The sequence below is a fragment of the Toxorhynchites rutilus genome, chromosome 3 (genome assembly GCF_029784135.1).
Source record: "Toxorhynchites rutilus septentrionalis strain SRP chromosome 3, ASM2978413v1, whole genome shotgun sequence".
NCBI classification, from domain to species: domain Eukaryota; kingdom Metazoa; phylum Arthropoda; class Insecta; order Diptera; family Culicidae; genus Toxorhynchites; species Toxorhynchites rutilus.
In genome coordinates, this window is record NC_073746.1 from 196,545,083 (window position 1) to 196,562,773 (window position 17,691).

A 17,691-nucleotide genomic window follows, 5' to 3' on the forward strand; every position below is an offset into this window, starting at 1 on the left:
CTTGATGTTAGAGCCCTCCAGTTGGCTTCAATAATTGATATTTACCAGGTTTTGAGGTCAGATTTCATGCATGATGTTGATAGTCCACAAAATGGATCAGGCCCGACGAATTTAGTTGAAGATCCTAATCTTGCTAAGAGATCGACTGTTTCATTACCTTCTATATCGCAGTGCCCAGGCACCTAGTACAGATTAACCCTTCCACGTACAACATCGAGTCTCACTCGATATGAAATAATTGTGCCAAAACGTACAGTATCGAGTCTTTCTCGTGGCACACTTGCATATCACAACGCGCTAAGACGCTCAGCAGAGTACTGAAATTATTCGATGCGTGATCCATCGAAGTGTTTGCATTTGGTCCACTCTTTTGAAAATTAAATCGTACGGGAAGTGGTTAACTTCGTTAGGCATCTCTCTGTTTACTCTAATATCTTTCTGTGCAAATATACAGAAAGTTTCCTCTAATTCGACATACCGAGGCACCACTAAGTGATGCATTAGAGGCGACTCGATCTTTTAATTTGGGTCCCAAAATAGATGTTTGGTCCCAAATGATATCCAATTAGAGGCGGAAATGTCCAATTATACAAGTGCTCCCGTGGCCGAGTGGTTAGCGTCAAACCTCACATGCCGGGAGTTCGGGTTCGATTTCCGTTCTGGTCGGGGGAATTTTTCGTCACAGAAATTTTGGGCCTGATTCTCGAATACACTTCACGGTGGAAACGAAATAAACGGCACGCCATTGAACAACGTTTCATGAGTTAATGAAGTGTCGAAGAAAATATTGAGTTTTCAGGCAGAATGAGCACTTTTCAAATAAAAAATCATTAATGAAAACTAACTTCTTTGTATCAAATTGGTTTTCAATGTGAGTGGAAAACATTGTTTTCTTCATGTGATATAATGATCTCATACAAAAATTTCATCTGAAGATAATTTGATATTATAATGATAAGTTTAGTGGGAAACTAATCTCGTATCCAGATGTCGACACCGTACCGTTGTCATCGCGGATACGTTTCATTCCGTTTCCACCGTGAAGTGTGTTCGTAGTGTATTCGAGGATCAGGCCCTTTGTCCGTTCTGCACTGTGGTCACGCGTATTCTTGAGCTTGCTTCTTAGAATGCATTCAAGGCGTGTTATTCGGCTCAGAAATTTCAACTAAGTACTAATAGAAATGACGCAAGTAATACTACGTTAAGAGGGCGAAGCTCCTCTAGGAACGTTAGTGCTATTCAAGAAGAAAAAGATGTCCAATTATACGAGTCGCATTACAGGACTGTCCATTTACTGATTAATGATAATCAGAAAACCGATGATTGTTATCACAAATTACGAATAAGTCACTTATTCGTAATTTATATGGTTTGATCCTACTCTATAATTGAATAATAGAATAAGTAAAGTTATATGATTTAATAATTGCTGGATACGATTCGCATTGCATACGATTTAATGTTTGAGAGCGTATAAATAAGGTGGTACATACCTCTTCTTTGAGATTAGTCAACTCTCCTTCAAGTTCAGTATTTTTTTCCAATGCAACTCTTAGGCGTTCCCGAACCTACGAAAAAAAGTAAATAATATTCGAATGACTTACAAAAAAAAGGTAAAAGAGATACTAGACTATTGTTAATGTAAAGTTAATGTAATTTGAAATGATCTGTTTTAAGAGTTTATACAAGTATCATACTGCGTTTCACACATACAATTAAAATTTATATGATTAAGAAACATTCAAAGTGTAGCAAAAAAGCATAGTTCTAATTATCCGATTTGAATCGAATATGCATCGTGTAAAGGGTGTGTCACATCAAATTGCATCACGGAAAAAACGCTGTAGAAATTCGCCCAGTAGACCGATCCTTTTGAAAATTTTAGACAGTAAAATAAAAACTATTAAACAACTTTTGCCATTTTCTTTTTATTCATACTTCGAGCCCAAGCCCGTATGCTCGCACCTTCCTCTTTACCCCGTCCATAAGGTTCTGTACAACGTCAGGTTGTAGTTTTTTTAACAGAAATCCATTTTCTCTTGAAGTCCGCCTCCGATTTGACAACTTTTGGGTTCTTCCGGAGGGCCTGCTTCATAATCGCCCAATATTTCTCTATTGGGCGAAGCTCCGGCGCGTTGGGCGGGTTCATTTCCTTTGGCACGAAGGTGACCCCGTTGGCTTCGTACCACTCCAACACGTCCTTTGAATAGTGGCACGAAGCGAGATCCGGCCAGAAGATGGTCGGGCCCTCGTGCTGCTTCAATAGTGGTTGTTGGATGATGATACCGACCCTATTTCGCCCGCATGCTGTCAGTTCTCTTCTCACCAACCAAAGCTCAGCTTCCAAAGCTCCAGATGATGAGAGAGCAACGAGATAACCGATAAAAGATCGATTATCATCGAAGGTCAGTCGGTCCCAAGTCCTTCTCACCGTCGGATGCCAATACAGCACGCTCGTTCATTCCATTACGTGTTAATTTTAATGTTTTATCAGTGTGTAAAATATATGTGTTAAATGTTAAGTGTTTTATGAAAATTAAAAGTGGAGACTCCCCAAATTTTCAGCTGCGTTTTTCCTCCAACGATCCTCTATACCCAACATTGGTCCTTCGAACCGGATCGTTGGAGTACCGTAGTTGAAAGGATTCCATTGTTGCAAGGTTTGCACAATAGGCGATTGTCCGAAACCGACGTCCGAAACAATTGATTGGACAATATCAATTGTCATCACGATAATACACTATTGGAATTAAGGATTTGGAAGACAATCGTTCCCGATTGAATTTATTCAAGGCCCGAATTTATTGGGAACACGTGAGTACCTCTCCAGTACTCTCCAGATACCTAGCCGGTGTTCCCTTTGGCTCCTTTTTTGTTGAAGCTTCTGGTCAATTCGATACCATAATCATCACGTCGAGGTTGACGCGGTTCTAGCGAATGATTGATGAGGGATTCAATCAATGATATACTATTGTGGTATAAAATTAACGGATCCAACTCATCCTGCTCTACCGATTAATATATTATCAAGGCCCGATATAATCGGGAGCAGGTGAGTATCTCTCCAATGGAATACTAGGTTATCTGCTGGTGTTATTCTTGGTGTTTTTCCCATCTGTGAGCGAGGCTCATTGGTTTAGGCTTATCCCATCGGCTACCGGATCACCTGTTACGGAATCCCATATTGCACAGGGTGCAACGAATGTACTGTCTCGAATCAGCGATAATCTCTGGCAACATTTCACGGTGAAACGGCAATAAACTGTATCGGGACATACAACAAAATCACAATATAATTCAAGGCACGAATTTGTTGTGAGCAGGTGAGCACCTCTCCAATTAATTACCACATCACAAAGGGTGCTCCTTTCGGTTTTCTTTTAATTTCTCGGTGTTTATCTGAGTTCGCCTGCTACAATGTCGTCCAGACTTCGGTCTAAGAAAACGCGTCTACGCAACTTGATGACGTCTTTCAACGGTATTTACCTGCTGATGGAGCAGTATGATCCAGAGCAACATTGGTGTTAGCTGGCTTCGCGGTTGGAGAAGCTGGAGCCGCTGTGGGAACAAATCAATGAAGCGATGACGGAGACGGAGATGGTCGACAGCGAGGAAGGTTCATCGGAAGAACGGTATGTTAAGGAACGAATTGAATTCCAGAATAAATTCTTTGCTGTGAAGGCATTCCTGCAAAATAAACTTCGAGAGTGTTCCGATCGCAACGCCGCGCTGCCCCAGGTTCTCGAGTCCAGCGTAATTACCAGCTCGCATCCTCACCCTCATGTAAAACTACCGATGATAAGTCTACTGAAATTTTCCGGAAACATTGAGGAGTGGTTAGCTTTTCGCGACCTCTACGTGTCATTGATCCACTTATCTTCAGACCTTCCCGAAATAGAGAAGTTTCATTATCTACGGAGTCAACTAGAAGGGGAAGCATTGACACTGATTTCATCCCTCGCTATAACCCAAGCGAACTACGAGGTCGCGTGGAATTTATTGGTAAAACGGTACTCAAATAGTAAGTTGCTCAAGAAAAAGCAAGTCCAGAAACTTTTCGAACTGCCTACGGTTAAAAGGGAATCGGTCGTGGAACTTCAAAGGTTGGTTGATGGATTTGAAAAGGCGACTAAAGTGCTGGATCAGGTGGTAGAGGCAGCAAATTATAAGGACCTATTATTGATCCATTTGCTTTGTTCACGGTTAGATGACAAAACTCGACGCTGCTGGGAGGAATATTCTTCGTCATTGGAAGAGGAGAGTGTTAAGGATATTGTGGAATTCCTTCAACGTCGGGTTCGGATTCTGGAATCACTCCCTTGTAAACAACCGGAATCATACCCACCGATGGTTAGGAAGGTCCAATCGTTAAAGCTTGCTAGTCATAGCACCATTCAAACTACCCCGAAGAAATGTTTTTCGTGTGCGGACTCGCATCCTTTGTACATCTGTCCTAAATTTGCCAGGCTCTCAGTTAGCGAGAGGGAAAATTTACTTCGACAAAATTCACTGTGCAGAAACTGCTTTCGAAAAGGACATCAGGCTCGTGAATGCTCATCGAAATTCTCATGTCGTCGATGTAAACAGCGTCATCATACCTTGGTTTGCTATAAACCGGAAGATACACATGGCAATCAACAACCAAGTACCTCAATCCAATCAACCGTTCAGGGTGGCAGTTCTAATACGGAAGACCATACAATCATCCCATCTCATACCAATTCGGTAATGGTTAGCAGTACCATAAACAGGAAGACGAAAAGGGTGCTTTTGGCGACAGCAATCGTTATGGTCGAGGACGATTTTGGAAACCAATTCCCGGGAAGAGCACTCCTAGATTCTGGTTCAGAGTGTAACATTATTTCCGCTCATCTTTCACAGAAACTACGTGTGAAACGAGTAAATTCAAATGTACAAATATCAGGTGTCGGACAAGTCTCAGCCAGTACATCAGAGAAAATTCAAGCTACAGTGAAATCAAGGTTAACCGACTACAGAGAAACCATGGAATTTTATGTTTTATCCAGGGTAACTGAGGATTTGCCAACCACCACCATTGATATCAACTGTGATTTACCGGTAGGCGTGCAATTAGCCGATCCTGAATTCTTCAAAACTAATTCGATTGATTTACTTCTTGGAGGTGAATTTTTCTTCAACTTTTTCCCATCAAAGCAACGGATGCCCCTGGGAAATCACTTACCGACACTCATTGATTCGGTGTTTGGTTGGGTGGTCCTTGGACGATGTGGTTGGGATAATGGAAAGTCTCCTATCGTTTGCCAACACTCGACGATATCGGAGTCACTGGAAAGACTGATGCAACGATTCTGGGAATGCGAGAATGAAGGTTCGCAATCAAACTACTCTCTGGAGGAATCCCAATGTGAAGAGTATTTTTTAAGAACAGTGAAGCGAGGTCAGGATGGTCGCTACACAGTTGGTTTGCCAAAAGCCACGGAAAACTTTGCAAGGTTGGGTGATACGAAGGTGACTGCACATCGTCGTTTGATGCTTCTGGAACGAAGACTAACCCGTGACAATAATTTGAAGTTGGAGTACCATGCATTCATGTCCGATTACATGGAACGAGGACACATGAGGAAGGTTTCAGAAACATCAGTGGAACCTATCACTACCTACTATCTCCCTCATCACCCAGTGATAAAAGACTCGAGCACGACTACCCGCGTCCGTGTTGTTTTTGATGCGTCATGTAAGTCCTCCTCTGGGATTTCCTTAAATGACACTCTTTTGAATGGACCCATTATACAGGACGATTTAAGAAGCATCATAATGCGAAGTCGACTATTCCCAATTGTTTTAATCGCCGACATCGAAAAGATGTTTAGACAAATTTGGATGGCTTCAGAGGATTTGTCTCTTCAAAGAGTTTTGTGGCGGTTCGATCCCGAACAACCCGTCGACGTTTACGAGTTGCTAACCGTTACATATGGTACAAAAACAGCTCCCTTTTTAGCTACCCGCACCCTCAAGCAATTGTCCATAGATGAGGCTGCAAACTTCCCGTCAGTCGCTGGAATACTTGCCAAGGACGTTTATATGGATGACGTCATTACGGGAGTGGAGAATGTAGATGAAGCCAAATCCACCAGGAAGGCCTTAGATAGCATGCTGCAAACGGCAGGGTTTCGCCTGCGAAAATGGATATCCAACAACCAGAAGGCGTTAGAAGGAATCGATGAAGAAAACTTAGCGATCCCTCAAGAAAAACGACTCGATTATGACGACGAACAGACAGTGAAAACCTTAGGTTTGGTTTGGCAACCAACCACAGATACTTTTCGTTTTAAAATTGATTGTGTTGCGATACCAGGAGACGAAATAACAAAACGTAATGTGCTCTCCTGTATTGCCAAAATCTTTGACCCGTTGGGCTTCGCAGGACCAGTCATCACTAGCGCGAAAATCCTAATGCAAAGGATCTGGGAAACGAAAAATATTAAGAACAAACCGTTAGACTGGGATGAAGTCTTACCTCAGCCGTTGTTAGGAACATGGATGGAACTCTATTCTCAAATACCTATGTTAAATGATTTACGTATACCTAGATTCATTCTCCAATGTAAACCCGTTACAATCCAGCTTCATTATTTTTCAGACGCCTCGGAAAAGGCATTCGGCGCCTGTGCATATATCCGTTCACAGGACGAAAACGGAAAAATTAAAATTTCTCTCATTACCTCCAAATCACGAGTTGCGCCGTTGAAGCGTCAAACGATCCCACGGTTGGAACTGTGTGGAGCACGTATCGCGGTCGAGCTGCATGAAAAAATAACTGCGTCGTTTAACGCCATCTATGAAGCATATTTTTGGACAGATTCTAATACTGTTTTGCAGTGGCTTGCTCAGCCACCTAGCACTTGGACTACGTTTGTGGCTCACCGTGTCTCATTTATCCAGCATTCAACTAGGAATTGTCATTGGTATCACGTGCCAGGTGTAGAGAACCCGGCAGACCATCTATCCCGGGGATTACTGGCGGAACAACTGGTGCAGAATTCTTCGTGGTGGAGTGGTCCACCATGGTTGGCCAAAAATAGAGATTATTGGCCGTATCAACGAAGGTCTGATGAGTATGCAGAAGTTATAGAAAAAGAAAAAAAGAAAACCGTTGCAGCTGTTGCTGAGATTCCCACGAATTCATTTTTATGTTGGTATTTATCTAAATTCTCAGATTACGCAAAACTGTTACGTATCACAGCATATTGCAGACGATACATGCGGAATATTGGAATTCCCGAAAAAGAAAGAAAATGCTCAATACCACTATCCACGCAAGAGCTAACCGACGCCGAATTATGTCTTATTAAACTGGTCCAACAGGAAGCCTTTGAAAAGGAATTCACTGCTCTAACGAGAGGTGAAGCTGTGCATCGTGCATCTAAAATTCGATGGTTCAATCCCAAACTCACGGAAGATGGAATTATTCGGATTGGAGGACGATTACTAAATTCCGATAGTTCAACTGACTTCAAACATCCAATTATTATACTCGGAAATCACCTATTCTCAAAGCTTCTTGCGAGAAGTTATCACCTACGCTTACTCCATGCTGGATCACAGCTCATGCTTAATTCAATAAGACTACGTTTCTGGATTTTAGGTGGACGAAGGATATGTCGACTAGTGACACATCAATGTATCACTTGTTATCGTGCGAAGCCATTACTACAACAGCAATTCATGGGCCAACTTCCAGCACAACGAATCGTTGCCGCGAGACCGTTTTCGACAACAGGCATAGATTATTTCGGGCCTGTGTACATAAAGCAAGGTTATAAGAAAAGCTTAATTAAAGCGTATGTATCCGTCTTCGTTTGCTTTTGTACAAAGGCGGTACATCTGGAGCTAGTGTCCGGCCTTTCCACCGCGAAATTTCTCCAGGCACTTCGTCGTTTTACGGCACGTCGTGGAAAACCGGCCGAAATATTTTCCGATAACGGAACAAACTTTGTGGGCGCTCGAAAGGAGTTAGCAGAATTAATAAGCAACCTAAGCAATCGCAAATATCACGAAGCAATTCAGCAAGAATGCAGTACGAGTGGAATATCCTGGCACTTCATTCCGCCTGGGGCACCCCACTTTGGCGAGCTTTGGGAAGCCGCCGTTCGTTCCGCTAAGAAACACCTCCTCCGCGTAATAGGGTATTCCTCCGTATCATATGAAGATTTCCTAACACTTCTAGTCCAAATAGAAGGTTGTCTAAATTCCAGACCGCTAACACAGCTGTCAGATGACCCTGATGACCTCCAACCGCTGACGCCAGCTCACTTCCTCGTCGGCACATCACTGGATGCACTTCCCGATTCCGATTATACCTCTACACCGAGCAACCGATTATCACATTGGCAGCTCATTCAGCAGCAACAACAACATTTTTGGCGTCGATGGCGAGTCGAATACCTTTCGCAGCTCCAAGCACGCGTCAAAAATTGGAAGCCTCCGATCACTATACAGCCCGGGAGATTGGTTATTATGGTCGACGAAAATCAACCACCGATGAGATGGCGAATGGCCCGTATTCATCAAGTTCATCCTGGCAGTGACGGGGTAATTCGAGTCGTCACACTGCGTACTGCAACAGGATTCCTGAAGAGACCGGTCACCAAAATATGCATGCTCCCTCTTCCTGCTATGGACGATCAGCATATGGAAAAATCGTCAACATTATCTGAAATTAAGTAATTTCAGGGGGGGTCGGAATGTTGGATGATGATACCGACCCTATTTCGCCCGCATGCTGTCAGTTCTCTTCTCACCAACCAAAGCTCAGCTTCCAAAGCTCCAGATGATGAGAGAGCAACGAGATAACCGATAAAAGATCGATTATCATCGAAGGTCAGTCGGTCCCAAGTCCTTCTCACCGTCGGATGCCAATACAGCACGCTCGTTCATTCCATTACGTGTTAATTTTAATGTTTTATCAGTGTGTAAAATATATGTGTTAAATGTTAAGTGTTTTATGAAAATTAAAAGTGGAGACTCCCCAAATTTTCAGCTGCGTTTTTCCTCCAACGATCCTCTATACCCAACAGTGGTAGTAAGCGCTTCTGTAGGCACTCCTTAAGGTAAACCTGCCCGTTTACCGTGCCGGTCATCACGAACGGGGCGCTCCGCATTCCGCAAGAGCAGATCGCTTGCCACACCATGTACTTTTTGGCAAACTTGGATAATTTCTGCTTGCGAATCTTCTCCGGAACGCTGAATTTGTCCTTTGCGGAGAAGAACAACAGGCCCGGCAGCTGACGAAAGTCCGCTTTGACGTAGGTATCGTCGTCCATTACCAGGCAATGCGGCTTCGTCAGCATTTCGGTGTACAGCTTCCGGGCTCGCGTGTTCCCCACCATGTTTTGCCTTTCGTCGCGGTTAGGAGCCTTCTGAACCTTGTATGTACGCAGGCCCTCCCGCTGCTTGGTTCGCAGGACGAATGAACTTGACAAATTTAGCTTATTGGCGACATCCCGAACCGAACTTCTCGGATCACGTCTAAACTGATTAACTACGCGCTTGTGATCTTTTTCACTGACGGAGCATCCATTTTTGCCGTTCTTCACCTTCCGGTCGATGGTTAGGTTCTCGAAGTATCGTTTTAGTACTCTGCTGACCGTGGATTGGACGATTCCCACCATCTTACCGATGTCCCGATGTGACAACTCCGGATTCTCGAAATGAGTGCGCAGGATTAATTCACGACGCTCTTTTTCGTTCGACGACATTTTTCCAAATTTACGAAAAATTGACAGTGAAGCATGTCCAACGTGATCTGTACACTCTTATCTGATTATAAGCGAAAGCTGAAGATATAATTCCTAAAAATTAAATTTCTACAGCGTTTTTTCCGTGATGCAATTTGATGTGACACACCCTTTAGTATGAAATGTTATCTTTCTAACATGCATGGAAATATAATACAATAATGCTTCGATTATTGATTTATTTATTCATTTTGGCTCAGCGTTTTTACAACATGGTCTGATTTGCAATATTTCTCCAATTAACTCGGTTTATGTCTATCTCTCTCCAATTCCAAAAGTACCCCATGCTCACCAGATCCTGCTCGCCGCAGATCCTGCCTTGTGACCTTATAGGACAACCTCCTGATAACCGTTCTTATGAGCGTTTTGAAAAGAGAATATTTCGCACGATTGCTAAATCTGTTTGACCTCGAGTGTTTGTGGAGACCATAGTAAGCACGACTCCCATTGATAATGCGTCTCCGTATCTCGCGGCTGGTATCCTTGTAAAAAAAACCATCACCTTACCGAAGCCTCCTGCGGGACTCGAATGTATCAGATAATCCACCCGCATACAGCCCTGTACTCTATACAGCTTCACGGCGAAGCCGTTTTCGCCCATAGTTCTCCATAACTTCAGATAATTGATTCATATGCGACATAGAAGTTAATATGGTGCGTAGGAACCCTGTTCTCACGGCATTTCTGGAGTTGCCACAAGTTGATTTTTGGTCAGTAGTAGACCGACCTTATATTTATCACGAATCTGTTCGTTAGCAGCGATAGGCAACGGAAGATATTTTGAGAAAGCTCTTCGTAGACGGCACTCAGGACGGCGCTATGCTTCATGCTATAAGTTTTCACATTCTATATTGTCACCTTCCTTAAAGATAGGGCAAGTGACTTAATCTTTCCACTCCACCGGTAGCTGCTCGGTTCTATAAATTTTGACAATCAATCGATACAGAGGTTGGTTCGTTGGTTGAATTTCTGCATTACTCAAGAATTAAACAAGCAAACGAAACCAAATTTGGCATGTGGAAGTTTTAGGGTGCAAAAAATTTTTCTATTGTGGATAGACATTCCTCCCCCTTCTCTAAGGGGTGCTGCTATACAAATGAAGCATAAATTTCTGCATTACTCGAAAACTAATCAATCAAATGAAGCCAAATTTGGCATGTGAAGATATTAGACCGCACGGAACGTTCCTATGGTAAATAGACACTCCTGTCCCCTCTCTGTCATACAAATAAGACATCATTTCTCCATACCTCAAGAACTAATCAAGCCAATCGAGTCAAATTTGGCATGTGGAGGTTTTAGGGAACACAAAACATGTGTTAGAGCTGATTATGAAATCGATAAACCGTTACGAAATTGTGTGCAATTAACTTTTTCTCTCATGATCTAGTTCTCATTGACTTTCTTCAAATATAAAATGTAATACCATCTGTTCAAATTTGTCATTAAAGCACAACGTAAGGAATAAAACGCACGGTATTTTCAATCGTTCCCCGAAAGTGATTCTGTGAAATTCTCGAATATTCTTCGAGAACTTTTTCTATCCAATTGTGTCGTGCTGATTACGCGTACAATTAGTTTAGCGTATCAACTGTTTTCTTAGTGGAAAAGAACAGTTTTATTTCAATTCCCGTCTAATGGGATTTTCGTTGAAGAAAATCGCCATTTTTGCTGCATCCGGTTCGAAGAAAAGGTTTTCGAATCGCGAAACCCGAAGTTACCAGTTTAAACCCGTCTACTTGTCGAAGTAAGTTCCCCGTCCCCATCAACATGTCTATGGTGAATTGACATTCCTCCCAAATTTCTGTATAACTCGAAAACTAATTAAGCAAATAGCACCAAATTTGACTGGTGAATGTTCTAGGGTGCAATAAATGTTTCTATGGTGGTTATATACCCCTTCCCTCCTCTCTAAGTGGAGGGCTGCCATATAAATGAAAAAAAAATCAGCATAACTCACGAACTAATCAAGCAACCGGAAACAAATTTGGCATATGAAGAATTTAAAGACCAATAATTGTTTATATGGTGGTTTGACAATCCTTTCCCCTCTCTAAAGGCAAGGGGACTGTCATAGAAATGAAACATAAACTTCTATATAACTCGATAACTAATCAAGCAAATGGAGCCAAATTTGGGATGTGAGGGGTTTCGGATATGAGAAATGCTTCTATGATGATATGACACCCCTCCCTCCTCTGAAATGGAGAGAGGGTCCCGTAAAAATAATACACATATTTCAACCAAACATATTCCAACCAAACATTACTCAAGGATTAATCAAGCAAACGAAACCAAATTTGGCATGTGGAAGTTTTAGGGTGCAAAATATGTTTCAATGGTAGATAAACATTCCTCCCCCTTCTCTAAAGGGCTATACAGGGCCGCTATACAAATGAAGCATAAATTTCTGCATAACTCGAAAACTAATCAATCAAATGAAGCCAAATTTGGCATGTTAAGGTATTAGGGAGCACGGAACGTTTCTATGGTGATTAAACACTCCTCCCCCTCTCTAAGAGGGGTTGCCATACAAATGAAAGATACATTTCTCCATAACCATTCTGGTGTAGAGGAACGAATTTGGAAGTTTTCTCTCGAGTTATGAACAAATAAAACAAAGGATATTTTTACAATTCATTGCTATTTGTTGATTTATTTTCTAACAGTATAATAAAAACTAAACGGAAAAGTATTCAAAACTTAAATAGCTACAAGCTGGCGAAGGAGGAGGTTAAAATAAGTTGTGCCATGAGGTACACGATTCCAGTCCTTCTGGTTATCTGAAACATAAATTGAAACAGATTCTGAAATGAAAGATTTTGAATGCTCGAACATTTCCTAATAGATCGGAAAGATGTTTGCACCAATTGATAAGAAATAATTCTATGCATCTATCACAATTAATGAAATGTTATTTTTCCTGAGATGAACATAAAAAAAAATAACTGTAAAATGTTAAGCAATATCTAAACGCCCTAACTGTCACGTTTTGATTGGCGATTTACGGTTTCCCCAGCACAGAATTCAAAACCAAGGTGCTTGAGGTAAATCGGCATTGCAAATACATGAAAGTAGGGAGAAATTTGTTCCCATCGAGATGTGTTCCCTAACACAGCCATCAAAGCCAAGGTGCTTTACATTTCATGGTGTTTGTTCAAATTCTTTACTTTACAGAAAATATGTTGAATTCAATTGAATTCGAAAATTGTTTCATTCATTCAATAATTTAATCGATACGAACAAATAAATACTAAGCTAACGGTAGCCCCACGTCAACCTTGCGGTTATATCACAGATAGTTTTTCTCGAAACTTTTTTTTCTGGTGTACGCGATATCAGAAATTCGACTTAACCGATTAATTATAAAAAACCCACCCATTTTTTTGAAAGTACAATTCAAAAATAATATTTTTTTTATTGGATTATGCATAAAGATTGATTCGCATCATATTTGGAATAAATCGGTTAAGTCGATTTTCTGATATCGCATACTCCAGAAAAAATAGTTTCGAGAAAAATTTGTTTGTCTCAACGCCGTACTAAAGTAAATACCGCATTGCTAAAATGGCTATAACTCGGCAAATTATGGGTTTTTCCAAAAGTTTTTTCTAGGGTATATTCAGAAATATTCAAAATTCAGAAATATGAAGAGAAAAAAATTTATTTTTTTTTCAAATTTCTAGACTATTTATAGAAAACTCCAATAATATTGTCTATGTTGAAAGCGATGGAAACGTCAGTCGTTGATTACATTTCACACAATCAAAGAGAATCATTCTCAGAATCACACAAAGGTAATTCATTCATTTATTTCTTTATTTTTTTGACATCAACAGACTACAGTGGTCCTAATGATCTGAATATCCTCCTCTAATAAATTTTACGAATCATGAATCACGTTTCAATGTTCGGCGTGGAACGTTAAAGTCGAACACCGTTGAAACTGCATTGAATGCACGCCGTAGCGTCTTAACTGTAATGGACTGTATAAACTGTTACTTAATCCCGCTGCGCGATTCCAAAGCTGTCTCAATGCAGCCCAACGAAAGCAACCAAATTCCCTCCGTGGGCGCAATGCAGACTGCCTTCATTGCAGTGATGCACTTCACTGTGGCGAATCGAGGGACTCGATGCTTCGGAACAAAACGCTCATATAGCAAACCATTTGTCATGACAATGTCATGCGAAAATGCGATAACAGAATAGAAACTGAGAGAGGTTGGCGTCGACATCATGCCTCATACCGTATGTCTCATATTCGCATTTTCGCATAACATTGTCATGACAAATGGTTTGCTTGGATGTTACGATTAATAGAAATTCATGCCTGCAACAGAGTCAGTTCGCTGTTTTGTTTTATAATACTGATATCCTAATTTGGTTAAATATAAATATTATCTATTAGATAAATCGGCCAGTTCAAACCTTTGTAGGGGTATGAGGTGGGTCATCATCATCATCATCATGCAGATGGTAGTTCAATGCGGAACACCACATAGAGTGAATAATGAAGAACAGCAAGTAACGCAATCAACTGGGCAGCCTGAAAATGCATCTGAAGATAATGCTTCCATCACTTGACGTTTCCGAAGGTGCCGGTACAGATTATTTACCTCCATTTACCTCAAGGAATGTGCTGATACGTTAAAAACTCCGATCAGCCTAATCTCCAACCGCTCCCTACGCGAGCAAAGGTTTCCAGAGGTTTGGAAGATGGCATCGATCAGTCCAATCCACACGTCTAGTAGTGTTCACGCCATAAGCAACTACCGAGGAATCTCGATACTATGCTGCATCGCCAAAGTTTTTGAAGAACTCGTCCACGGGAATCTCTTCAATGGCTGTTCGTCCACTCATAACTGATGCTCAACACGGTTTCGTGAAGAAAAGGTCAACCGTTTCTAACCTGATGAGCTATATGAGCGTTTTGTTCCGAAGCATCGAGTCCCTCGATTCGCCACAGTGAAGTGCATCACTGCAATGAAGGCAGTCTGCATTGCGCCCACGGAGGGAATTTGGTTGCTTTCGTTGTCTACCCAAGCTCAAGCTCTAGCTCAATTGTCCAATAATTCGCATCACGTTTTAAAAATGTCTTTACCATTCATTTAATGTATTAAAGTCTCCAAATCAGCGAATGCGCTCAACTCAGCCAGAGTGCATTGCGTTCCAACGATGATAGCGATGAGCTATGACCATAATCCAAATCCTGGTGCTCATTATCCGGGACCAAAAAATGTAGCGTCTTAAATGCAGTGGACTGTAAAACTGTTGCTCAATCCCGCTTCGCGATTCCAAAACTGCCTTGATGCAGCTTGCCCGCAACATCATTCAATGAATGAATAAAAGTTAGAGTAAAATGACCGGTTTTTTCATGGTTACCCTAATGTAACCTTGTTAAAATACAACTTTGTGGGAGATATTTATTCTTTAGACAAAAACTGTCTTCGACAAAGTTGTTACATATGACTGAGCGTTCATTTTTATGTTATCAAAAATAGAGTGACCAAAATTGTCGATGAAATAAAAAATCTAACTTTCTTATCTTTATAGATAGAGATAAACATAGTTCGACAATGTTGTAGTCCCAGTTATTTGAGATATCTTTGTGGAACAAAGCTTTTTTCTATCTTTTAATATAATCGATTTAGCGCTTTTTTTCTAAGTTGCATTAGGGTGACCATGAAAAAGCGGTTTTTTTTGCTCTAACTTTTTTATTTCGAATCCTACATCAAAGCTGTCTTAGTACGACTTTTAGAGCTTATCAAGACCAACATTTTGCGGTGCAGAACTTGTTAATATCCTAATCCTATTCAAAGTTATTGGTGGTTTTTCACCCAAAAACTTATAATTTCTATTTTAATTTGCTCAAACACGAAAAATAACATAGTTTTGAAAATTACATTATGTAGAGTGAACTCTGCTCTTTCAAATGCCCCCAATAAATTTTGTTTGCATTTGCCCCAGAAAGAATGATAAACAAATGAAAAGAGCATGTTTTTTGGGAAGAAATATCAATAACTTTGAGTAAGTTCTGGATCGAAAAATGTTTGTATAAGCAATCTCTAAAAGTCTTTTAAAGACAGTTTGCATGTAAAATTGGAAACATAAAAGTTAGAACAAATAAACTGTTTTTTTTCATGGTGACCCTAACATAACTTAGAAAAAAGGCGCTATATCGGTTATTTCAAGAGATAGAGAAAAACTTTGTTCTACAAAGATGTCTCAAATAATTGGAGCTACAACATTGTTGAACTATGTTTACCTCTATCTATAAAGATAAGAAAGTTAGATTTTTTTTATTTCATCGACAATTTTGGTTACCCTTTTTGACAACATAAAAGCGAGCGCTCTATCATGAGTAACAACTTTGTCTAAGACAATTTTTGTCTTGAGTTTGAGCTTGAGCTTGGGTAGACTGTACAATTCGTAGTTGCTCTTCGTGATTGACATGAACAAACCAAATTGCACACAGAACACTTAGAATGACGCTTGAGACTAGCAAATCATTCTCGTTGTGCAATGTTCGGTGATTCGAGCTTTAAATGGTCAATAACGACGCCGGCCACGTTCTTACAGTCACCAAGGGAAGGGAAGGAATGTTAGTATGATATTCGCCGCCCGAAGGCCAGAACAGTCGCCTCTATAGCGTGGTTCCCTAGCGTCTATCATGGGAGGGATAGTTGTTAGTGGGGAGAGGTAAAAATCAGGATTCACTGAGGTAAGTGATGTGATTATATAAACGCGAACTCTTAACTATTCGAGGAAATGAAATTTCGAAAATAATATTCATTCTGACCTGAGAAGGTCATTGAGAAAGCTCATTAAAAAACTCTCGAACTATGTATTTTAATTCGTCACTCGTATTGCATTTCACTTTCTCTCAACTGTTTTGACCGAGGATATTTTTGGCAACCTGAGAAGGTCGCCGAGAAACTCCTTTCATATTCCTCGAGTAGACGATATATGTTCAAACTTGATAAGGTCACGGAGAGAGTTTCTGACTTAGGGGTTTATTCATTTCTTTCCCTGCATGATAACCATTGATCACAGGTGCGCCAAAAAATTAACCTGTACCCTCTGCTCTGATTCCCAATAATTCCAGTTCTAACTAAGAATAGATCAACAGCAGCAAAAAAAAGCCAAAAAGCACATAAGAGCAATCCCAATCGCGCAGCCCGCCATGATGCGATGAAAAGGCTGAAAGAAACCAGCCCTCCAACTCCATGCCGCGTCCGTACATAGAGCTAGAAAGCTGGTCTCCCCCAACCCTCCCCCCACACCACAACAAACTGCACGACCACGACCGCCCCATTCTCCCAGCTCCTTCCCAATGCTATCGATTTATTCCCAATAAGAAAAAAAACGTTTGTGTTGAGAATAAAAAGGGGAACTTAGCTGATTTTGCCGCGTTCAACGATGATTTTTTTTGCTGTGATACATTCACTACCAAGTAATACTTCGCACTCGATATAAGAAAGACAAGAACAAACACATATACGTCACTATGTATCTATCAAGTTAATGCAAGTGAATCATTCACCACACCAGTTGGATAGGGAGACGCAATAAAACCAAACCGAACACGCGAATAATCGAGAGTGAAAAGAAATCTTTAAGTTTTCACTACCACATGCGACGTATAAAAATAGCTTCGTTCAGTATTTCATTTCACAAAATTATAAACATTTTGACGTTGGAAAAATTTATACACTCCATAATCACTAAAGCTGGGAGCACACTTTTTCGTGCATTCCAAACACGTTTCAAGACACTGCACACAAACGAATACATTTCTTCGGTACGTTGCTCAAGCCCCTTTTTCAATCTGCATTTAAAACAATGAGAGCAAAACGAAAACATATTTGTTCCTATCTCACGTAAACAAGTAATTTCAAACGTAAGTATGCGC

General features: G+C 40.9%; 1 protein-coding gene across 6 annotated transcripts in view; it reads right to left on the reverse strand.

The window, feature by feature from the left end:
• LOC129779526 (liprin-alpha-1) overlaps window positions 1-17,691 on the reverse strand; it is a 458,998-nt gene that overhangs the window by 385,338 nt on the left and 55,969 nt on the right. For all 6 annotated transcript variants that reach the window (XR_008743689.1, XM_055787066.1, XM_055787064.1 and 3 more), the window contains exon 4: window positions 1,494-1,568. Coding sequence is in view for 5 of the 6 variants with exons in the window: in XM_055787066.1 (XP_055643041.1) it covers window positions 1,494-1,568 (75 nt within the window). In the remaining variant the exon portion in view is untranslated. The remainder of the gene's footprint in view (window positions 1-1,493; window positions 1,569-17,691) is intronic.